General features: G+C 44.3%; 9 protein-coding genes across 9 annotated transcripts; 5 read left to right on the top strand and 4 right to left on the bottom strand.

Annotated features, from left to right (window-relative positions):
• Nucleotides 1-1,109: 1,109 nt before the first annotated feature.
• BDR25DRAFT_350328 (uncharacterized protein) lies at nucleotides 1,110-2,362 on the bottom strand (the record flags this gene model as incomplete). The annotated part of the gene is made up of 6 exons (XM_033694686.1): nucleotides 1,110-1,244; nucleotides 1,283-1,581; nucleotides 1,629-1,759; nucleotides 1,795-1,949; nucleotides 1,977-2,233; nucleotides 2,308-2,362. The coding sequence occupies 6 exons, from the start codon at nucleotides 2,360-2,362 to the stop codon at nucleotides 1,110-1,112; spliced, it is 1,032 nt and encodes a 343-aa protein (XP_033552905.1).
• A 4,981-nt stretch (nucleotides 2,363-7,343) lies between these two features.
• Nucleotides 7,344-7,990, top strand: BDR25DRAFT_90236 (uncharacterized protein). The gene has a single exon (XM_033699219.1). The coding sequence runs from the start codon at nucleotides 7,523-7,525 to the stop codon at nucleotides 7,868-7,870; it is 348 nt and encodes a 115-aa protein (XP_033552904.1). The 5' UTR covers nucleotides 7,344-7,522; the 3' UTR covers nucleotides 7,871-7,990.
• Nucleotides 7,991-8,427: 437 nt separating this feature from the next.
• Nucleotides 8,428-9,325, bottom strand: BDR25DRAFT_310464 (uncharacterized protein; the record flags this gene model as incomplete). Its single annotated transcript, XM_033691154.1, has 2 exons — nucleotides 8,428-9,072; nucleotides 9,173-9,325. 2 exons carry the CDS (start codon nucleotides 9,323-9,325, stop codon nucleotides 8,428-8,430), a joined length of 798 nt encoding a protein of 265 aa, XP_033552903.1.
• A 141-nt stretch (nucleotides 9,326-9,466) lies between these two features.
• Nucleotides 9,467-11,533, bottom strand: BDR25DRAFT_339930 (uncharacterized protein; the record flags this gene model as incomplete). The annotated part of the gene is made up of 3 exons (XM_033693455.1): nucleotides 9,467-10,649; nucleotides 10,795-10,973; nucleotides 11,395-11,533. 3 exons carry the CDS (start codon nucleotides 11,531-11,533, stop codon nucleotides 9,810-9,812), a joined length of 1,158 nt encoding a protein of 385 aa, XP_033552902.1. The 3' UTR covers nucleotides 9,467-9,809.
• A 1,175-nt stretch (nucleotides 11,534-12,708) lies between these two features.
• On the top strand, nucleotides 12,709-13,674 carry BDR25DRAFT_211998 (HET-domain-containing protein; the record flags this gene model as incomplete). Its single annotated transcript, XM_033684704.1, has 1 exon — nucleotides 12,709-13,674. A coding segment is annotated over one exon (966 nt), but the record flags the coding sequence as incomplete, so codon positions are not given.
• Nucleotides 13,675-14,286: 612 nt separating this feature from the next.
• Nucleotides 14,287-14,984, top strand: BDR25DRAFT_90214 (uncharacterized protein). The gene has a single exon (XM_033699218.1). The coding sequence runs from the start codon at nucleotides 14,392-14,394 to the stop codon at nucleotides 14,800-14,802; it is 411 nt and encodes a 136-aa protein (XP_033552900.1). The 5' UTR covers nucleotides 14,287-14,391; the 3' UTR covers nucleotides 14,803-14,984.
• Nucleotides 14,985-15,165: 181 nt separating this feature from the next.
• On the top strand, nucleotides 15,166-16,966 carry BDR25DRAFT_310461 (uncharacterized protein; the record flags this gene model as incomplete). The annotated part of the gene is made up of 6 exons (XM_033691153.1): nucleotides 15,166-15,267; nucleotides 15,377-15,830; nucleotides 15,886-16,211; nucleotides 16,252-16,504; nucleotides 16,785-16,876; nucleotides 16,931-16,966. The coding sequence occupies 6 exons, from the start codon at nucleotides 15,166-15,168 to the stop codon at nucleotides 16,964-16,966; spliced, it is 1,263 nt and encodes a 420-aa protein (XP_033552899.1).
• A 1,441-nt stretch (nucleotides 16,967-18,407) lies between these two features.
• Nucleotides 18,408-19,150, top strand: BDR25DRAFT_379749 (uncharacterized protein; the record flags this gene model as incomplete). The annotated part of the gene is made up of 3 exons (XM_033697634.1): nucleotides 18,408-18,447; nucleotides 18,507-18,622; nucleotides 18,659-19,150. 3 exons carry the CDS (start codon nucleotides 18,408-18,410, stop codon nucleotides 19,148-19,150), a joined length of 648 nt encoding a protein of 215 aa, XP_033552898.1.
• A 1,979-nt stretch (nucleotides 19,151-21,129) lies between these two features.
• Nucleotides 21,130-22,689, bottom strand: BDR25DRAFT_350324 (uncharacterized protein; the record flags this gene model as incomplete). Its single annotated transcript, XM_033694685.1, has 13 exons — nucleotides 21,130-21,223; nucleotides 21,265-21,317; nucleotides 21,406-21,421; nucleotides 21,463-21,597; nucleotides 21,643-21,734; nucleotides 21,793-21,865; nucleotides 21,904-21,992; nucleotides 22,021-22,152; nucleotides 22,211-22,262; nucleotides 22,324-22,335; nucleotides 22,366-22,486; nucleotides 22,516-22,615; nucleotides 22,672-22,689. The coding sequence occupies 13 exons, from the start codon at nucleotides 22,687-22,689 to the stop codon at nucleotides 21,130-21,132; spliced, it is 987 nt and encodes a 328-aa protein (XP_033552897.1).
• Nucleotides 22,690-22,969: the final 280 nt, after the last annotated feature.

Here is a 22,969-nt window from a genome sequence, read left to right as displayed (position 1 = left end):
GTCTAAATCTAAAAACTATAATATAAATAAAAATATAAAAAATAAAAAATAACTTCTTTACTTTCTATAGCTTTAGAAAAACTTACTATATAAAAATAATATAAAAAAGAATAACAATGCACATTATATAGATTATACAAACACTTAGTACTGTAGCATGTTGCTTTAAAAGTGTTGCGTCTTGTTTAAAAGCCTAGTGTGTAAGCTGTATCTAACATTCTTTTAGCATGTCTAAATAGTGTTGTTAGGAATGTATTAGTATAGAAAAAGTAGTTTAGTAGGGTCTTAGCAAAGTAAGCAACTTAGGTGTGTAAGTAACTTGCCTGTAGTGTACGTTCTTAGTTATTGTTAGCCTTAAACATTACTACTTTATTTAATATTTAGACTTATAGTTTAAACTTTTATAATTTTTTTTATAGCTTTTAGGTTATAGAAGCATATAGAATGCTTTTAGCTTTTAGGTAGTTTAGTTCTCTAATTCTAACTCTTCTATATTCAATTTAGGTTCTGTAATATGCTATACGTATTTACTACTACAAGTTACTTGCTCTGCTCTCTAATTTCACATTTATGAATTAGCGTAGTATGTTATATAGTAAGTTAAATAAGCTTATAGACTACATTAAAATAATTCTTAGCTCTATTACTTTAGATGTTACAGTGTAATAATTAGCTAATTATAAGAATTACTATGGTTTTCTAACTGTTATAGTTACACGTAGTAAGGGCCCCTCTAGTTAGTTGTGCAGTATAGCTGTATTCACGAACCTAGACGTTACCAGTTGAAAAAGCTGTTCTAGAACGTACTACTCTTGTTGAACACGCTGAGTATATTTCCCCTATTTTCATATCTGATATAGCACCTTCAAACCCGAGTAGGAAGACAATCTAGTGTAGCAGCACATCAACATGTTGACTGATATGACATTTCTAACTTGACCTTCCCAGTAAAGTATCAGCAGCTGTTTCCCTTTGCAGGATATGTTCCTCTAACTATATTCACAAATACCACTGGGAGCAAGACATTGGGGGAAGCTATCATAGCGAAATTAAACTCCACAGCAGAACGCCATCATTGAATTTGCCCTATTGCAAGGACTTGGCGTGAATTAGGCCTCGAAGCATGAAATTGGCGGCTTACAAATCACGGAAAGAGCGGTTCGTGGGAAATAGAAAAAGTCAACAGTAAATGCACCGAAGTGCTTGAGCCCGACCGCCATGTTCCTAGTTGAACAAGCAACCCCCTAGCGAGGTTTCTCAAGATTAGAAATGTTGTATGTACACGGGCTAGGCATATTGCCGAATTTCCTGTAACATGATAAGCACAAGATGTCCTCTCAACGACACAGCGAGCTTTGGCATCTACCGGCCACTTGATGAGAAGGTCGAGCACGAAATACCACAGCATGATGGGCCCGAAACGGGAAAACCACACTGGTGTGGGGCGTCCATATGACATTTGTACGTAGCTGGCTTGACTTTCATTCACTGAAGAGAGTCGATAATATATTGTACTAGACAGCGTATAGAAAGTTGAAGCTAGTCGAATAGGATCTGGAGTTGCGCATATCTCTGTAGTGGCTGCCCCCGATGGAGTAATCAGAACAAGCCGGGTTAGCGGGATATACCAGCTGTAGTGGAGTGCACCATTCGGCTTGGAACACCAAGCATTGCGTCCGCGATAATAATGCTATTCATAGTTCCAAGTGTTTCTGCTTGGAGCAATGCTCCTTGTAATCCCTGTCTAGTGTGTTTCTTTCTGGATATTGATAGGTAGCGAAGGATATTACGCACGATTTCCCGGCGTGCTGTTCTCCCGATCCTATTACACTGGAAGCCTTCCCATCAAGAGTTGGCTTGAGGGCTGCTCCATTTCCCTCTGGCGTGCGCTTATGGTTAGTAACGTGCACATGATATAACATCCCCAAGACACTAACCCTCGTAGAAAACTAGGCATCTTGTTTCAAGCCTCCCACAGTGATGAGGAACAGGATCCAGAGGAAGGTTAGGAGAAGGGTGGCTATCCTGGTCAGCCGCGTTATAGCCGGGGAAGCAACAGCAATATCATCAAGGTTAGGACTGGTACCTCTAGACTTTCTCGCCGCATTGAGAATTAGAGCACCCTTCTCAATAGTGAAGACATGTTGATGGACATTTCTGCGAGTGATAACGTAGCAGTGTTTCGAGTATCTTCTGCAATTGAGCTTACTCACACGTCTATTGTGGGAACGAGCTTGTGGCAACCGCAGGCAAAGACCTAATAGCTGTGATATTTAGTATAGTCAAATTCTGGCGAGGTAGGATAACAGGACATGCAGCAATGAACGTAAATTATGGAGGCTGGGGCTTTTGGAGCGATCATAGGAGGTACTACCACTGCTTTTATCGCCCAGATTGCAGAGTCATCCAGATATTCTCGACTAAATTATTATCATCAGCATAGAAGTAGGGTGGATTGAGATAGAATTAATATCGGGGAGAAACCTGTACGGTAATTAACTTAGCCCATGTATTTTAGGCATGTCAAGCAATCAGATATACATACCAGACACTCAGCGCTTCCAACCGTACGTACTACGACTCAGAAAAGTGAATAGTTACGGTCACGTGAGCCGTACAAACGTAAGAGGATTGTCAATTGTAACGTACAACTAAGAGAGGTCCCCTTACAGTTTGTAATACGTCTTAGAAAGTTAATTTTTCCTAGTAATATAGGACCTAATTAGACATCTATAGGCAAGCGTTAGAAGGGCGTTTAAGGGGGCGTTTTTAAGTAACAATAGGTAAAAACTCTATTATGTGCTACAAGCAAGAATGTGTTAAAGAGGGGGGGCTAGAGTATTAAATCTTATGTAAATAGTTAACTTTTTTACGCTTTATATTATCCTTTAGTTATAATTTGCTATTTTTATTTATTATAAGCTAATTATCTTAATTCCTCTAGCATAGTAGGTGTACAGCCTTATCTTAAGCTAGCTTCTTTTAAGCTAGCTCTTTTTAACAAGCTAAAGTAGCTTATTACACTAGTTTTTATTATCTTACTTACTTAAAGGCTTTATTATTCTCTTTATTTATTAGCTTTTATAATAGGACGCTAGTAGTTAAATTTATAAAAAAGTTCTTAGCTAATAATTATTTTAATAATAGCATAAACTTTTTTATTAAGTAAAATAACTTTTAGCTAATAAATAAAAAGCTTTTACTAAAAAAGCTTAGTTACTATGTTAAATATAAAAGCTAGCTTTATAGGAATTGTCCTATTTCCTTTATATAGCAGCATAGGGCAGATTTAGTGTATAAGAATAATAAAGGCGTCCTTTTAAAGCTTTAGTTATGCAAGAGATGCTACATATAAGGCCTTTAAGCTAGAGTAAAACAGGTTAATAGCTATAACTATATTATTAGCTATTTTAAAAAGAAGCACTAAGTTAATGCTAATAAAAGTTTTTTACCTAATAGGCTATAGCTTCTAGCTAATTCTTTTAATACTACTTATAAAGTTGCTAAAGAGGGGCATATTATTACTTACACTATCTAGTAGAAGAAGTCTTTATAGAAAGTAGTTATTAACTAACATACTTCACAGGCAAGTTACTTACACACCTAAGTTGCTTACTTTTGCTAAGACCTTACTAAACTACTTTTCTTACACTAATGTATTCCCTACAACACTACTTAGATGTGCTAAAAGAATATTAAATATAGCTTACACTCTAAGCTTTTAAATAAAACATAAAACTTTTAAAAAAATGTGCTATAGCTATGTGTAAAGTTTTATAAAAAATAATAAATAACTATAGCACTAGATAACTTTTATAAGCTAATTTTATAGCTAAATTATAAAGGCTAAGTAATAAAAAAAAGCAGGTAATTATTAAGACTATACTTAAGCTATATGCGTAAAAAATTTCCCCTTAAATAGCATTTATAGCTAATATAGCTAATTTTTTGCGCGCTAAGCATAATCTAGGCTATGTTTATATAAACTAGCCTAGTACGTTTATAAAGCGTTATTTAGAGCTTAAAGTAACATTTAAGCGTAAGTATAACTATAAAAGAGCCTTTTATAAGAGTTTTAGAGTAATTTAGGGTAGGTTTAGCCTTATAGAGAATATTAAAGCTAAGTATAGCATTTAAAATAATAACACGTATAACTTTAGTAAGATAAGGTTTATAATTAGCTAAATATCTCTTAACTATACTTATACTTAAAACTTTACTTTAAGCTTTAAATAATGCTTTATAAACATACTAAGCTAGTTTATGTAAACATAGCCTAGATTACGCTTAGTGTGTAAAGAATTAGCTATATTAGCTATAAATGCTATCTAAGAGGAAATTTCTTACGCATATAGCTTAAGTATAGTCTTAATAATTACCTGCTTTTTTTTATTACCTAGCCTTTATAATTTAGCTGTAGAATTAGCTTATAAAGGTTATCTAGCGCTATAGTTATTTATTATTTTTTATAAGACTTTACATATAGCTATAGCATATTTTTTTAAGAGTTTTATGTTTTATTTAAAAGCTTAGAGCATAAGCTATATCTAATATTCTTTTAGCACATCTAAGTAGTGTTGTAGGGAATGCATTAGTGTAAAAAGGGGGGTCTTAGTAAAAGTAAGCAACTTAGGTGTGTAAGCAACTTGCCTGTAAAGTATGTTAAGTAATTTTTTATAATATTTTTTTTACTAAGGCCTTATTAGCTAAACTTTAGAGCATTATTTCTTAAAACTACACTAACTTTTTTTATGCTTTTTTATTATTGCCTACTATATATTTTTTATATATAAATTCTAAAGTTATAGAGCAAAAGCAGGAGATTTAAACAGTACTAAGAATAGCCTAGTTAAAAGTTACATTAAGTGTTAATATATAGACTTTACTAAACTACTTCTTTTTTTAAGGTAGTAGCTTATTTTATTAGTAAGTTAGTAATTCTTTAGCACTAGCGCCTTAGCAGCTTAAAAACTTTATAATAATTAACTATATAAAAATAAATAGTAACTACTAGCACTAAGACTTACTTATTAGCTTTTAAAACTTTTATAGTAACTATATAAAAGTAAATTAAGTGCATAAGATTACTACTATTATTTATAACTTTAAAATTATATTAAAATTCTATTATTTAGTTGCTAATAATATATTAAATAATAATAAAGAAACTATTACTAACTTTACTAAGCACATTAACATGCTGCTTACCTCTAAGCACTATATACACTATAGTAGTTATATAATCTAGCTAGTTATTAAAGCAGTAATATATAGTAAAGGGCTTAGTGCTTTTAAGACTAAGCTAGCCTAAGCTGCTCCCTAAAATTAGTTTAATATATACTGCTAGCATAAAGTTATAGGCAAGCTTTATAATTTTATAAATATAGTGTTAGCATTACATAAACACTAAAAGGCTTTTATAATATATTAGGCTACTATTAACACTAATAACCTTTTTTAGAGCTTTAAAACTCATTTTTTTATATAAGATAGCAGTGTCTGCTAGCATTTAGTATATTTTATGCTATTACACTATTATAAGCTTAAAACAACTATTATAACATTTATCTAAAAGTAAAAAGGCACTAATAATAACTCTACTACACTTAGCATCTCTACTTTTACTAAGGTAATAACTAAGAATAAGTAAAAAAAAGTAAACTACTTTTATAAGTTTTTTAAAGTCTTTTACTTTATAACTAAAAAAAATTAAAAGTAATAGTAAGTATAAGTTTTTTTAGATAATAATTATTAATTTTTAGCACTTATATAATAAACTTTATAAAGTGTAAGAGAAGGTAAAGTATAAAGATAAAAGCTTCTATTTTAAAAACAGCATATTATATAGCATTAAAAAGTTAATATTATACTAGAGTAAGTTTATTCTAAACTCTTTTATATCTTATTACTATATTATAACTATACTTAACTCTTAACTTTATCTTATTTAGTTTAAGAATTATTAAAGAAAGCACTTATTATAGCATAAAAAAGCTAAGGTTTTAATAAAAGCTATTTTCTAGTAGTATGTTAATGCAGAGGCTAAGGCTAAGGTTAATAAAGATAACCCCTCTTAGCTACTCTAGTGTTATAAGTTACCTAGTAGCAACTATTATAATAATAAATTTAAAAAAACTTTTTTTATAAACTTTTTTTTTTTTACTAGTAATTGCTTATATAAAAAGCAGTAAAAAACTTTAAAGTTATAGTAGTATTATAACTTTTATTAAAAAGACTTTACTATAGCTAAGAATAACAGCCCCTTGTTTATAAATTCTTTTACATAGTAAATAAAAGTAGGATGTTTCTTCTACCTTATACTTTTTAAAATTACCCTTAATTTCCTCTCTATCCTGTGTACGTCCTACAACTGTAAGAGAGCCTTCTTTAGTAGAAGAAGGACTTACTACTTTAATAAAAACTACCTTTTTAGAGAGATAATTAAGGCTTTTTAATTATAAAAAAACTAGCTTTATTAGAGAGTAATTTACTCTAAGCTTTTAGCTTTCTTAAATTATATTTATTTTAGTGTTATGTTATAACTTCTGCTAAGTTGTTAAGCTGTATAAAAATTCTTAATTATTATAGTTAAGACTTATAAGTTGTCTTTATGTTAATTGTATAGTAAAAACGTACTAAGATAGTTAGACGTAACGTCCTAGATTTAGTCAAGTCGAATCGTATTACGTACGGTTGGAAGCGCTGCAGACACTTATAAACTTTTAAATCTATAGCTCTGTACATCTCGTCCTATCTCCAGACGTAATGCAGCCTCTTATAAAGACTAGGGGTGATGAAAATCAGAAAAAACGAACGGTTACAGGAAGAACTAGGGAAGAAATGAGAAATGAAAGTAAAGCATAGAAACCACAATGTGCGAAATGACATTAGGCGAAACCAAGCAGGAGGGCATGCATCAGATGTTTCCTATCACTTTTCCTAACAGAGCAGCTACCCTCTCAAGCTTAGATCACTCCGAATAAGACACAAGACAATTTGCAGCATGTAGCCTTTTGTATAATCGCTGCGCGGAGTTGAACGTGAGATGAAAAGAGACCGCATCTCAGGTGGAACAAAGACGGGGAAGGTAAGGGCGGAAAAGACACGCTTTCCGTCGATGGCAGCCATGATCCGACATGAAAGACATGATGAACCGCAGCCCATGAGAGCCGCACGTTTGCAGCACCACACTTGCCTGCTTGCCTGCTAGCATACTACGGATTCTGGGGCTTGAAGTCCATCGAGACGAGACAGTTGAGAAGAGAAAAGCAGCCACAGCTTGTCTGATATCTTGGAAAATAAGGACCTCAGTATGAACAGAGAAAACTACGCAGGCCTTAGCGAGATATGAGAAGCAAGATGCGAAAGATTCAAATGACCCATGGGGGTCATGAGATAGAAACCTGCCTTTCCTTCACTGAACGCATTTTGCCTTGGTCATGAGCACTATCCTTCATTTCCTCTCCTCTATTGATTGATCTATTCTATCTGCCCACGCAGGACCACAATTGCTTGAGATACTATGAGCAAATCTCTAATCGAAACACTGGACCATCCGGTCAATATACATGACATCTGCAAACTAGTGGAAGCCCATGGACAACCGTATACGTGTATGAAATCTGTGCTCGAGAAGTATTTTAACCACTCCTATTCATGTAGGGTGAACCACCACAAGAACGAACTTGTTCTTAGGCTACGGAAGCAACTATCTGTAGCGTCGGATCCCAATTTCGGAAGCTGCGAAGCGCTGCACCTCACCAATACCGCGGTTTCGTACTTCACCCGGCCTGCGGAAGAAATGAATGATAAGCAACAGCGCGCACTGCGAAATTTCTACCGTCTTGCAGACGAAGGAGCACTACTATAGAAGCTGAATGCGGAGGATGCAAGTGGCCGCTGTAGGTCACACATATATCCTTGGATGAATGGGGATCCTTAACAACATCCTTTTCTTCAGGTTCTCTCTCCAATCTCGCGTTCTTCTGGGAACATGGGCGTTTTGATAGTGGAAGCTTATCACACAAACTGGAAGGGTTTTCGACAGCTCGTGGCAACATCATATCTTCTGCACCGTAGAGGACTAGACGAGCGACTAAGCACGCTGCTTTATGACATGGTTCATGGCCTTTTGTTCCAGTTTCCTTGCTCGAGAAGTGAGACGTCCGGGGTTAATGTTGAGGTTCATGATGAGAGGGCCTGGCAGTTGGCATCGAAAGCGGTTGAGGAAGTTGCGCTACAGTTGCTGGGCATTGAGGTCAGCCTTAGAAGGTTGGATAACTTGCTTGAGGACTTGGTGTATGGAGCGGAGGTCCCGAGTTCGGACGACTTGACGTTGAATAGTTTCAAGTCGCCGCCTAGGTCCTGGTTGTTGATGGCCGAGTGGGGGGAACCAGCTTCGTCCAAGCATATGTACCATGTGTTCCTTTAGCTTTTATTCTTCTCCCTGCCACACTCCTCATACATCTCCCTCAAACTTGGCATCTTGTGGTCAACGTAATATGACATCAGCTTCAGCACCTTATTTGGAGTCCGGTGTTGGCCCGGTGGTCGCTTCGACACATCGCTCAGTCCGATCAGAGGAACAACCTTGGCAAGATCCTCCTGCGCCATCGACTTCATTGGGCTAAACTGCTTCCAATACGGCTGCCTCTCTACGAAATCCTGGTGTACAGCACGCGACCTATCGACGGTAATCTGGAACCATTTCGTCGTCGTCCCTCGGGGCTCTGGACTCTCGAAGGGCAACCCGATCGATGGGGATGATTGTGGGCTTTTGGACGAACTGGTTAACGATGTAAGGGATGTCTGCCTGTTCGGTAGGTTGCGGTTGAGCAATGGACTCGCCCGCGTGATTTCTTCAATGCCATCTTTAACCGGAGTTTCAGGCGTGATGGCATCGTCGCTCACCGTCACGCCACTCTGTCTGCTCCCTGCCTTCGATGCGTCGTCTTCGGATAAGATTTCCTCCAACGAAAACCGTATGGGCGAGGCATTCAATGCCTTTTGTGCGGCGTCGGGATCTCGATAGATAGCAAATGCGGAATTGTCGGCTGGGGCGTGATACTCGTACTAGGAAACGATCGCAGCCATTAGCTTTTGATCCTCTACTTTGACTCTGCGAAGGGGCTCTACTCTGCAGGGTCATTGTAGGTTGACAGGGGAAACAAACCCGAAGATACTTGTAAGTGCTGAGTTCTCCAAAGCGCTGCATTACACGGAAGACCTCGCGGCTTTCTGACAGATTGGCAGGCCGAGGCTGGATGCGAATGTGGACGGAGCGCGAGGCTAAGAGCTGGGAGGTGGCTCTCCATGAGACGGACATTGCTGAGTGTTGCGAGATGAGACTATTGGGGTCGGTGAGGTTCCAGCAATTCCCAATGCATCAAGAAAGTGTTCCCGAGAGCCAGGGTTGCGGAACGCGATCACGTGCTTGGCACGTCAAAATTAGATCTCCTGTCGCCATGTCACGCAACGTCGCTCGATAAGCTTGATAAACATGCAAATGGTGCACATGATGCTCATATCTACAATGGAGCAACTGAATAGTGGTCACGATAGCACTGAAGCTTATCGCGCCCAAACAACCCCAGGCTCAACCCACTCAGGGAGCGCACTCTAAAACCCGAAACCCAATTCAGACCCATTAATATGCAATACGATACGTCAGGCCCGGTGACCATTGAAATACCTGTCCCACCGCCCAATTTTGTCGCCATTGGCCGTTCGACAGCCTCCTAGTGGTATATGGCGCCCCCAGATCAAGCAACCCAAACGCCAATGCAAATGCTATTTAATGCCGAGAGTGATTACTTAGACGACCTCTTCATTACCTTTGATTTCTTCCGCATCCTCACGGTCTTCGCCACCATGGCTTGCCCATTGAGGCGGTCGCCCGATCGGCGGAATTTAAGAGTGGAGAGCGGCGAGTCCTTGGGCGCCAGAGGGCTGTATTCCATGTCGACGCCCTCGTCCTCGTCTGCGTTTGATGAATTGGATGATGGTGGTGATGGAAATGGTGATGGAGATGGTGATGTTCGCGACTTCGAGTCGCAAATGTGGCACTGATCGCCTTCCTCGACCATCCTTTGTACGAGTATCGATATGTCCCTGATGTGCGACGGACTGCACTGCATCCGCATGTTCGCTTGCCGTTGCTGCCGTAGCGCAACCGGGGACGGGAATGAATATGGGGACTGTTGAGGTGCATCAGCGGGAAAAACAAAGTCGTCGCTTGGCGGTGTGAGTGGCAGTTCGTAGAATGTCGGTATCCGATAGGAAGAGCTGGTGTCGACGCGCAAGCTTTGCTGGTTGAATCGCTGGGCCAGCTCGCCTATTGAGCATGGTGGTGGTGTTGGGAGCCGGGCTGGATATAGCGGGGGAGCGAGCGGTGTCGAGGTTGGCGAGACATTCATGGCTGCACGCTCCGCCTCATGAAAGGACGACGGGTGCCGCGACGCTGGCCCGAAGGAGAAATCGCGAAAAATGGCGGCCATTGTTGCGAGCGAGAGCACCGGCGTGCTCGTGGAAGGCGGCAAGATGAGATAGACGACGTCGTGGTTTTGCGGAGTCGGTCGTCGAGGTGGGTCGTCCAAGACAGCAGCTTTGCAGGCCCAGCAGAGGCGGGCAAGGCGCGTGGTATTAAGGCGCTGGTCAAGGCAAAGGCCATCGTTTAGCGAGTGAAAGCCAAGGGAGTGGGCGCTCCTCGAAGGTCGCGGGAGGAGCCAGTCTGGCGTCAGAGGGAGCGGCGCAGACAACCAGAAGGGCTAGCAGCGACGAGTGGCAACGACCGACCCAGTCAGCAACACCACGCTCCTTCAGATGGCCCGAGGTGGCGCGCTCGGCTGAAGCTTGGAGGAACGCCCATCCACTGCCCGTCTGCCTTCGATCCCGAGCGCCGGTCGGCTGCGACGCTCTCCGTCTGGCGTGTTGCACCGGCAGCCCGTCGCCCGCAGCATTAACCCGACAAGAGCCTGCTCATTTCATCGTTTCACCGAGCTGCATGCCCACCCTCCCCAGAAGCGGAATGCCATGCTGGGGCAAGCGCCTGGGGCATGCTCATGGGGCCGGCCAGAAAAGCGCCAGAAACTGCAGCTTGTAACGAGCGTCCTGCAGCTAGAAGGCCCCAAGAACCGCTCCAGAAAACATTTTCCGTCACGACGCTTGCACCCTGGCTTTGACTGGCCACTCGCAACCCTCCCAAAAAACTCTCCCTTCCCTTGGCGCGCCCAATTTGCCTGTCCCTCAACAAGATCGTCTCTTCGATTTACTCCTCCTTTCCCTTCCACTGCCTGGGCAGTTCCCTGAGGCCTCTGCAGCTCATCGGCCACCAGCTTGCCAGGGACCAAGGATCAGCCCTTCATCATCCACCCGGCACCAAACTGGTTCTCTCACATGGCCATTCCAAATCCTCATCTCTTCCGCAGAGCATAGCCCCTGCTATATCCCATGGGTTCGCCCACAGCTTCAGGCAGACGACCTCGCCTTCGGATTCTGGATCGTCGGGGCTGCCGGCAACTTCAGCCGTGGACATTCAACTCGTGCCACACTTCCTCTAGGCTCCCAAGGCCCAGAAAGGAGCCAATCCCCGCACTGGTGGGAATAGCTTACGCCCGGCGCAGCATCATATCCAGTCGTTGGCCAATGCGACCAGGTAAAACCTTTCCACCACCATCATATGATATCTGGCGTATTACAGCCCACCATCCCTTTCCTTCATCCTACTTCCGCTCCCCTGGATTGCGGAGCAACTGCTTCTCCTTTTCTTCTCTAGCCTCATTGAAAAAACTTGAGTGGTAATCTAGGGCAGTCGAATAAGAATCCTCTGTCCTAATCTACCACAGCTGACTACGGAGGCTGCTACTAGCTGGGCCCCAAAACTGTCCAAAAGAACATCATCGGAGCCCGGCTTCTTTCGATGTGGCTGACTCCTGCATAAACGCCAGGTTTTGCTATCGAGGAACCTGGGGAAATCGAGTCATGATTGGAAGCATTTCATCTCAACTACCGACATCCGGCTCCTTCTAGCGCTTCCATTGGAATGCACCCCCTGAACCAGCGGGAGGACGACCTTCATTCATGCCACTATGCCGCTCTGCTCAGCCTGTCAGAATATTAGTGTACCAGCGCTGATCTGCGAACTCCAAGATGTTCCAGATTGGTGGGAGATGGTGGTCGACCGTAGCACGAACAGCCAGTCAAAACCAAGAGGCATGGTTCACCTCCATGATGCCAGGCAGCTGCCGTTGTCTGCCGCAGAAGGTTGCGGTTTGTGTGCCATGATCATAGATGCTGTTCTACAATACAACGGCAACCACACTTTCGCCCCCAGCTTATTTCATCAGTCTCCTGTTGCTCAAGGTCAAGGGCAATGGGACATTACCAACTTAGAGGACCATTTGATCGATAGTCCAATTTATCTACGGCATAAACACGACCCAGTCAAAGGGAGCTTTCCAGAAGATGATGTGACAAACGCATTACATTTCAGGGGTTTCGTGGTCTTTGTGCCTGTCGATCAGGGAATATTGACCGGACAGATTAGACTGTGGGCGCCACGAGGTACCGCCGGCCCAAATCTCACTTAACCCTAATTGCTGAACTGAGCCAAAGACAGACAGCCCAGCCGCCGTCAGCTGCGATGTCGTCGGCCGTCCAGCCCTACCATCCTCGGACTCGCCGGAAGCGTACGATCTCATTCACCGTTGGATGAGCGCCTGTATTGGCAACCACAAAACGTGCAGCGAGACTTTCTCGGGTGCTATCCTTGATGAATGCACTCCTCCAATCTTACCCACTAGAATCATTGATGTGGGATCTCCTGATAGGGAAATATCGCCGCGTTTGATAGAAACAAAGGGTATGGCTGGGTACTATGTCGCCCTCAGTCATTGTTGGGGAAAGCCTTCCAAGCGTCCTCTTATGACCACTCAGTCTAGCATCCAGAGCCACCTAACGAACATACCCTGGGAGCTTGTACCCAAGGCATATCAGGACGCCATGACAGCCACACGCCGCCTTGGCCTCCAATACATCTGGATAGATTCACTTTGCATCATTCAAGATTCCCACTCCGACTGGCTGGATGAATCGACGCATATGGGGATGGTGTACGAAAACGCTCGTCTAACAATTGCTGCCTCCCACGCGTCTGACTCCAGCCAAGGGTGTTTCTTCACGCGTTCCCATCCTCCAGCCTCCATCGAGCTGTCTCACATATCGCAATCCGGCGATCGTGAAGGGTCCGTATTCGCAAGCTCCATGCCAATAGACTATGTCCCCATCACACCAGAACTTGGTCCCCTCGCCCAGCGAGCCTGGGCAACCCAAGAATGGCTTCTCTCCCGTCGCATGATATTCTACACCGCTGATAGCCTTGTCTGGTCTTGCAAGATGATCACTCAACGCGAAACTGGTGGCTCGTTTCACTCCACCGCTCGGAATCACCGGTGGAAAATCATCATTGAGCGATACTCAGCCCGTCTGCTTACCAAGGCAACTGATCGCCTTATCGCACTCGAGGGGCTGAGGAAGGAGATGGGGAAGAAGAGGGTAAACGATACCTACTGCTTCGGGCTGTGGAAGACTAGCATGCCCGACCAACTGCTGTGGTTTTGCAAAGACCCAGCCGAGCGGTCGAAAAGTCTACTGGGGCTGCCGACGTGGACTTGGGCGAGTACAATGCATGGAGTGCGCTTTCTCGAGATCAAGAAGGCGAAGAATGTGTGCAAAGAGTTTCAGTTTGATGAAGCTAGGAAGACCCTCACAATTCGCAGCTATATCAGAAAGGTGCCGAAGATTATAATCCCATCGATAATGCAGATAGAGAGTAGCTCCAAATGCCGCATTTACTCCGCTCTGATGGAGGGTGTCCATATTGTGCTGTCGGCAGGAATGGTGTGTGGGATTTGTGCCGACGACCAGACCGTCTTTGGCTGGGGAGGACTCGATGAACCCGACATACCCGCTGATGCCGACATCTTCTGTCTCCAATTGATGAGCAAGAACGTAGTCATTTCTGCATCACCTGGAACCAAGCACAAATTTCAGGAAGACTGGGTCCTACTCCTTCGAAGTTTAGTTGGTCATCCTCATACGTACGAGCGCATCGGGGTAGGAAAACTGTTTTCTTCCGAACCATGGTTCAAAGAGCAAGGATTGACACAAGTGCGCCTACATTAATTATGGTAAGGCGTGTTGTTCTCTTTGCCGTTACATGGCAGCCTCGTGTCTCAGTGTGCTCTTTTCTTACTCTGCTTGCTCGGTCGACGTCATCTCTCCAGAGGCTCCCCCCCTCAGGCACTTTGTGATTGATTCTAAGGCTTATTTTACTCTCCTGGTAACCTCCCATTGCGATTTGCTACATCAATTAGAATACGTTTTTTCCAAATAATGCATTGGGAAACTTCGTTCAAGTTGCAAATATCTTGCGTACGTAATGTTCATCAAGAATGTAAGCGCACTTCGACCCTCGAAAGGAGTGCCACGCATTCATGCAATTGCTACCTAGGTATAACTGAACGCAAAGAGCCACAACTGCTGAATCGGTATGCTTGGTTTTCAAGCTTGTTCCCTTCCGTCTTTATTTCTCACATATATGGCCTATTCCGGCGCCGCACATGCCAGATCGCCGCATGCGGCAACATACGAACAAAGTCATGCAGTACCGTCCTTAGGCATACAAGAGTCCACAATGCAGAGGAAACTCTCACTCAAGATAAATCAGCCCCACCCCAACTTTTGACCGATTGTCCTCTTTCAAACTTCGTCTATCAATTACTCAGGCACCCACAGCAGTTTTGAGAATAAGCATCCACTCTCTCAGAACCACTTTGTCCATTCATCGGATACAACCCCCAGCAGCTATGGCGACGCTCATCCAGCGCCTTTTAGGCTATTGCGCAGCCAGGACCGAAGCAGACACATCCTACTCTCCTCTATCTCGAAAGCGCAAATCTACGGCCGAACCAGAGGGACGTTCGTGCCTTGAAGGAAAGTAACCGAGCCACCTCATACAACAAAAAGCACTACCAGAATGCGAGTTTCTATGATGGTGGAAAGCCTACATCGCCAGTGGGTCAAGACCAGAATTACTACTCTAAAGAAATCATCCCGGACAGAGAACCTGTCCACAAGAAGTCCCCAGAGGTAGGGTGAACTGTTACGATGGTGGGGCCTTCGGGAACTAAGAAGGCGGTGGTGACCCGCATGCCGAGGGCTCCGGTTGTACCTCCTGATGCTAGGCCGTCGGGAATTCAAAATAAGACAGTAAGCCGGCTCACCCAGAGCTCCTTCTGTTCACGCCATTGTCGACGATCATGAAGAGAACGAGGAAGTATATAAGCCTCCAGAGGTCATTGAGCAACTTCCACTGAAGGACCATCCAAACCATGTCACCAAAAGACTCCTACAACTCAGTAGTGGAAACAAATCAAGAGCCAAACATAACATCATCAACACTTTCCAGCAGCCAGAGTACACAGCTCGAGACATCGAGATCCGGGATGGAGTATGGAAAGTCATGGGCTTGATGGAACGATTTACGAAAGCTCATATCCGGTTCGAGCTTAATAATATCGTTGCTTTGAAGAAGGTTTTCAATACGCTGAAACCAGAGACGGGTAAGATCATTGGTTGTGTTGCGTCTGGAGGCCCTGGCGGCGAGGATGGTTGGTATGACTTGTTTACGAACGAGCCAAAGCGGTGTGCGCTTGTCGTTACTATCATAGGAAATGTGCTCATGGAGCAAGTATTTCAACATGCCTTCTTTGGCGGGAAAGAGGCTCAGAAGGAGTTACTTGCTATTCAGAAGCAGTATCAGAGGGAAGACGGTAAGCATTCGCGCCCGTTATCACCTGCGACAGAAATTATAGGAAATGATACAAGGGTTTGTCCGCAACATCAAATACGCGCAACACATCCGCGCCAGTCTCGGTGAGGAAACGCATCGCGGGCAGTTCAGCGGAAAAATAGATCTCACACCGCTTCCCCTCAGCTTCCACATACACGTTAAAGAAGTTATTTTAGCAATTTACAAGCACCTGCTTCCCATCCTCTCCCTCAACCCTTCCTTCACCTCCAATCCTGCGCCCACAGCTCGCAAACCCGTTCTCGGAACCCTGTACACCCTTGTCGGCTGCGCAGATGCCATTTCCACCTTCATGCGCTTAGATCCCCACACCGTATACTACTTCACTCCCATCCTCAAGGAAGTCAGTTTTGAGCACAAGTACATGGAATGTTTCAACCAAGAAAAAAATGCAAACCACCCATCCGCGCCGTCGAACATCCTGGCCTGAAGAATTCCTTGAAACCAACATTGCGCGAGCGAAACACGATGAACGTGTCGTAGAAATCACACTAATTGGTGGCGTTACGGCGTATCGCCAAGGGGGATGGGAGACGCAGGATAGCGGAGTTGAAGAGGGGACAGTCAAGTATGTAGATGAAAACGGGAAAGAGAAGGGGATTCGCAGTAGGGTTTTGACGCAGAGTTGGGTGCATTGTCGGTGAGGGAGAGCAAGGAGGTTCGATAAGGAATCCGAAGTTACAAAGAAGAAGGATCATGAGAAGGTATGGAAGGGTAAAGGGTTTTTGGAGTTTAGGACTGCTGTTGAGGGGTTTAAGGAGGGAAACAGGGCGAGAACGTTGTCTTAGGTGAGGGTAGGGTCCTGGTAGGGATTTTTATGTTGGTTGCGATTTGAATTGTTGTACTGGTTTCTCCTTTAGTCTACTCTTAGAAGCACCTTAGAAGTAACGAGTCTAGCTTATGAAATATTTGCTAGCCTGCCTAAAATTAGAAGCTACAGTGAACAAGTTGAAACACGAAACGGGAGAAGGCGCCCTCGACCTCACTGACGTGAGCGAGGCGTCTTCAGTAGGTACTAAAACCCCTACAATACCTTCCTTCCGATCTCTACTTCGCATTCAGCACCTTCTGCCCGACTCCTGTCCACCTGGGCACTAGAAACTTTCCCATTGGATACCTTTCCCCATTCTCAATTGTTTCTTGCTTGGCACCCACTACCTCAACGCCCTACTTGACACTTCGCTCGACATCTCACTCAATTCTTTCTCACCTCGTTAGCCAGGAGTTTGTTGCGCATTGGGGGGTGAGATGGGAGACTGTAACGTCCGTCCGTGTGTCGCGAGCCACCTCCGACGCGAGCCACATTCCCAAATCCGACCCCGTAGAAGTCTCCCTCGCAAGCCAATAAAGATATAGTGCGTACCTTGCCATTTTTAACCCTTTCCTCTACTAGGATACTAACGCGTGAAGAGAATTTCAGAGTTTTGGTCACGCTGTTGACCTTTTTATTCACGCCAACGTTCGCTCCTTCGCTTAACCACCCTTGCTAAATCGCAAATTAGAGGGGTGTCTCCTACAGCCAGAATACTAGGGAGAAGGCACTGTTATAGAAGAATATAGTTTCAAGCTTAGAAAGCTATTTCAGCCTAGTAATGTAGATTCTAAGAGTTTCTCCCAGTAGATTAAAGGACAGTTTCAAAGCCTTATAACGTAGCGTAATCCTCGACACAGTTTAGCGAGAGGCCCTTGTTAGTATTTAATTGTATTACGTCTTAAGCAACCATATTCTGAGGTTAGCTGTAGCGCATGGCGGTAGAATTCTAGTAGTGTCCATGACTACGCGCTGTTTCTATTTCTGCAACAAGCTGCTGCATTACAATCCTTCACTCAACTTCATAGCCGTCCCAAAAATGCTTTATGTCCTAACAAAGAGAACAAGCTTGTGGCTCTCCTGTCTGTGGCTGTGACACTAGTGGCTGGTAAGCCAAGGCATGTGCGGGGGCGGGGATACTCCAAACACACGTCAACCACAACGAACGCATAACCTCTCCCACATCTTCGATAGAACCATTATACCGTCCAGCGAACGGCACCGCGGCAGCTGCAAGTACAAGCTATACAGGTCACATTGGCTTGGGACCACCTACCCGTCGACGTCCCGCGCAACTCTGTATTTGATCCCTAGATGGCCATGGCGGTTGAAGACTGCATTCGTTGCCGTAACCCAACTACGAAAAGGTGCATCGGATGTTTAGGAGCACCAGATTATAACAACAACCCCTCAGTGCCCACGTTCTACTGTAGTCTTGAGTGTCAAAAGGCGGATTAGTCTCAACACAGAACAGAATGCCAGAAGCTCTAAGCCCGAAAATCTTTAAGTAGAGCAGCATCATTACTTCAAGCTATCGTCTACAAGATCAAATTGCACGCGACAACACTTGAAATCACGTCAGTACATGTGGAAGGCACGACAGTCTATTTGCATGGACCTCTGCCACACCCATTGTGTGCTCAACAGATAAAGCCCTTTCCAGTTCACTTGTTCGAGGATCAGGCCATACTCAAGTCTGCTTTAGTGTACACAAAATGCATGGATACTATGGTGTTTCTCTACAGTTTTACTACAGAGCTGCTACAAGGTCAGATTTCACTATCCGAATTACATCCTACATTAACTATACTAACCTAATGTACACAGATAATTGCTCGGAGATTAAAGAAATCGCTGTTAGCGTGATCAAACCTCGATTGCGAATCTGCTTTGGCCCCGCTCACGGCCCAGAGATCAGCACGCCGCAGTCTATGTACCATAATGTGTATAGAGTTGTACTGAAACAGGGAGAGATTTAGGCCATAGACACAACCGGAGCGCAATTTGGCTACTACGAGCCTTTGTGCTCCTGGGGAAGCTTTCAGCAGAGAATAAGCAAGGTCGACAGAGTGAATGAGCTTGGTTACATTCGCCACACAGTCTTCTATAACAGCACGAAATATCCTGTCAAATCCATGATCTCCCAGCAAGCTGAGAAGGAAGAGTTGGTCAAACAACTTAAGCACTGGCTCCCTGTGTGGGTGACACCGCACAGCGGAAAATTCAACCCCATACTGCAAGGTCCAGAGGCAGCTTTTGAGTCAACCAAGCACGAGTTCTTAGAGCAGCTGAGCGCCCACGTCAAGAAGTCGCTGGCTAGAATGTATACTCCCGCCGAGATTGCGAAACGGACGAAAGAGGTTAAGGCACGGATGGCCCAGAATCAAGCAGATCCTACCAGTCGAAACGAGTTTGAAGGATCCCTCCAATTCTTTACGTCTGCAATAGGAATACAAGACCGTATAGGTTGACAAGGAGCCAAAACTAGGCAAATATTTTACAGTTCAATGTGACTTCATTCCTCAAGGCTTTCTAGGCAGCCCGCGAGCCACGGGATGCGCTTTCCTGTTTGGTTAGTGAGAACTGCACGGCCACAAACTGAGTAGGCACGGTTTCGAAACTGCAGTGCTTACAAGGAATAAATTACATCTTAGATGCTTAGCTCATAGTTTTGCGCTAGCTCAAATCGTCATCCCTTTGAGTAGTAGGTACCGATCGCGTGGCGACGTTGCATGAATTATCCCCGCGCGGTAGCCACAATCCTAAGGATGACTTATCGACGCAATAGGAAGGTTTCGTGCCTCAGATACGGCCATACTATAGCTATCAACAGCAGCGAGGCGCCAATGATGGTGTCGTAGTGGAACTACTCTGTGATGCCGCTAGATGGGGCCTCTCCGCAGACCGGCGATATGGTGGTGACGCCAGCGTAATTTTAAGGTGGGAGACGTTCTAGAAGTGCTAGAGAAACTAGGCTACAGCACTCGCATATTCTCAAGTAAATACAGATATGTATAAAAACTTGAGATTCCTCTAAAACTAAAGTACCTAGATTTTGGCTCGCTGCAGAGGGTGGCTCGCGACACAGGGACGGACGTTATGTTGGTCATGACATGGGGAGTGAATTGATAGTGAGAAAGGAGTGGGGCGGAGTCAGTCATCTCTAAATGAGGTGGTGTGGTGGTGAGCACAATGATCACCCCTATTCCAGGCAGCGTCCCGTTCGGGAAGTCTTCTCTCAAGATGGCAACCGGTCGTCCCTGCTCCTTAATTCACTAACAAAACTTTGACTTGGCCTCTTCGAGAGTTTGTTTGATAAACAGTTATGCGTTATCTTAGCGCATAAAACAGGCAAGAGAACCGCGGCCGCTTCATTCTTCTTAGAAATCTTGCCAACCATACACTATACTTTAGTCATCCAAGATGGGGCCTTCTAGTTTAGGAAGCATGAAGAACTTCTCTGCGCTTCTTTCCCTAACATTCCTAGTCTTGCCCGGCTCTAGACCTACTCCTAATCGATGGTATCGTGCTACAGACTAGAGTGTAAATCGAATTTAAGTACCCTGGGTAAGCTATGCACCTTTTGTCTACGAAGGTCGAGCTCGCAGTCTTGAGTAGACTTTTCTAGACAATGACTGGCGGAGACGAGGAATTCGTGGAAAACTCGAAGCATCTGCTCGTATTTCAAAGTTGTCTACACCAACGGACATGGCACGGACGGTTATGTTGGGTGGAATTCTACGGCGCCACACTTTAAGAAGCAAGTCTTCGATGTCGTCGACAATAGGAAGACGATACGCTTACAAACACATACCCAGTTTCATAGTCCGTACGAAATGCCATAGCATCCGCTCAACAAGATATGTTGTCTACTGGTGAATATTCTGGGGAACGTTCAAAATACGCAGATATAAATCGACGTTGGCAAAGAGGAAAGGCAGAGAGCATCGCATCTCGATGTGGACTCGAGTCTCGCTTGCAAGAAAGCGAAACCTGGGTTTTCTTGATTTTACCTTAGAGTTACGTTCATATGAAGGTAACTTCAGATTATACCCGTACTAGACTACTAGAGAGAGATCGCTTCATAGAAATATAGCCAAAACTACGCGATTAGTTCCGACAAAGTATTTGCTCCATATCGCCTTCAATCCTCCACCAAATAATAAGGATAAAGTATTCATCAACGGTTTGCCTCTCTAATGCTTTACAGCCGAAAGAACTACAACACTATGTCTGGCACAGCAGCCCGGAGAGTCTATAAGAGGTTGTCCTGGTCCCAACTTCAAAATGCGTTCGTGAAGCACTGAGTGGATGGACATCTGGACATTTGGGTAGATGTCGATGGAGAAGTTGGGCATCCTACCCATGCGTCTTATAATACTGCAGTCGCACTCAGGATTGTTCCCTTGATAAATGGGAGAGTTTACTTCAATGCAGATTTATGCCCGATTTAACCAGCTAGAACCTCCTTGAACTTGGCCTTGATTGGTGACACAGAAGTCCGATCTAGCGTCGTGTGAGTGGATCTAGGGGTGCTAGTCTCACTCAATGCAACATTGCTCACAGAGAAGCTAAGGGTCGGCACAAGTTTGATAGGAGATGCGCGTAGATGGCCTTCCTAATTTCGGGAAATATCTCCTAGATAAGGTCTCTCCTGGTCATGGCGCGTGTGATGTGATAGTGAGCTGCAGAGGCAATGTTGATGGCGTTCATGCTTCCGTTCTACTTGTAAGCCATATATACTATTTTGCACACGGATCGACCGTTAGTTAATTATTCGCACCTTTTTGGTTGTGATGGGGGAGTGGTGCGGAGACCCGCTCTTACAATACTCAAGAATTTATCTTTGGAACGGTTTTCAGCGAAGTTTTCCTCCTGCATTGTGGACCCTCCTTCACCAATCCAGGCTTCTAGAATCCTTTTCAACACCAGGTCTAAAGAAGCTTACTTTGAATTTATTTACGCCGTCTTGGTCTTGAGCTGAATAGGTCTCCGAGAGAACCCTGAAGCGAAAAGTGACATGATAGAAAATGGGAAGGAGTTGAACGCGGAAACCTAATCCTTTTGACATTAATTTAAGACAGAGACTCGTTTCGAACAACAGAGATTTTACCACGTGTAAGTTCCCAAGGCGAAGATGTAGGACGTGAAGCTGTCCACTCTCATAGTGATGTGACGAGACCGTACTGATCGAAGGAAGGAAAGAAGGACTAACTAGGAAGACATAGATTGAGAGGAGTACTTTAGGTTTGAAGATGTTGAGCTATGTGGAGATGGGAATCTGGTTATTCGTTTGACGCTAGTCGACTTCGTCTCTTCATGTGTTAGCGCGTCTCCTGACGAAGGCGATTAGTATGGGGTTTGGCGGAGCTCGATGCTGAATTGGCCGTAACGACTTCATCATCCCCTTCCAAACACTGCCGAAATCACCGAGTAGTTCCAAGATGAAACGCGAATAACGATTCAGCCTAGGCTGTCCTCTTCAAGTATCGACTCTGTTAGTGTGTTTTTGTTTGAGCCCCTCGCCGAACCCTGAAAGCGTCCTCGTTAACACGGACCCGTACTAATGCAAGGCGAAAAGTACTGAGTAAGGAGTAGATACTGTACCTCTCTATGTATTATGGCTCCCCCCTAGAGATTCCACATCAATACAACACTATCCTGCTGCATCGCCACCCAGGGTTACAGGTACTTCTCCCAGACTCCAGTCGTTCCTCTCATAACCTCCACGCAGAGTTGAAACAGGGAAGCTGAATTATGAACATCTTTGGGACGGGTCGCATATTGGTATGGGCTTATGGAGCAATCTTAGGTGGATGGAACCAAGCCCTGCGACGCCAGTTCGCCCTGCCGATGCATGGCCTGGCATACCATGGAAATATTTGTGCTCGCAGATCATGTTGCTGTGGAGATAGCCCAGGAAGTCGCGGAGCATACTATAGGATCACCTGGGTATCTAAAGTGGACATTAATCCGTTAGAACAGTTGATACTGGACTGGGCTTACTCATGGGGAATATTTCTGAGATATCTACTGCCACATGCGCCTAGACGGCGTTGTGGGAGATATCAGAAGAGATATTGAAACTCTCATTGACACACGTCCCAGAGATGGCTTTTCGTTGGAACTGATCCTAGATTGTGACTTCCTCACCCAGGATGTAGAAGAGGTGGTAGAGCAAGTCCGGATGTTTATCGCAATTCAAAAAATTGGGGGTTAGGAGTCGCATTTCCAGCCCCCAGAAAAATGGGCAGAAACCTGAGGTCGAGCTCGCAGACTTCTACCACATC

The sequence above is a fragment of the Lindgomyces ingoldianus genome (assembly GCF_010093535.1).
Source record: "Lindgomyces ingoldianus strain ATCC 200398 unplaced genomic scaffold BDR25scaffold_4, whole genome shotgun sequence".
Classification (NCBI taxonomy): Eukaryota; Fungi; Ascomycota; class Dothideomycetes; order Pleosporales; family Lindgomycetaceae; genus Lindgomyces; species Lindgomyces ingoldianus.
Note: the sequence above shows the minus strand (reverse complement) of the source record. Positions and strands in the feature narration are given on the sequence as shown.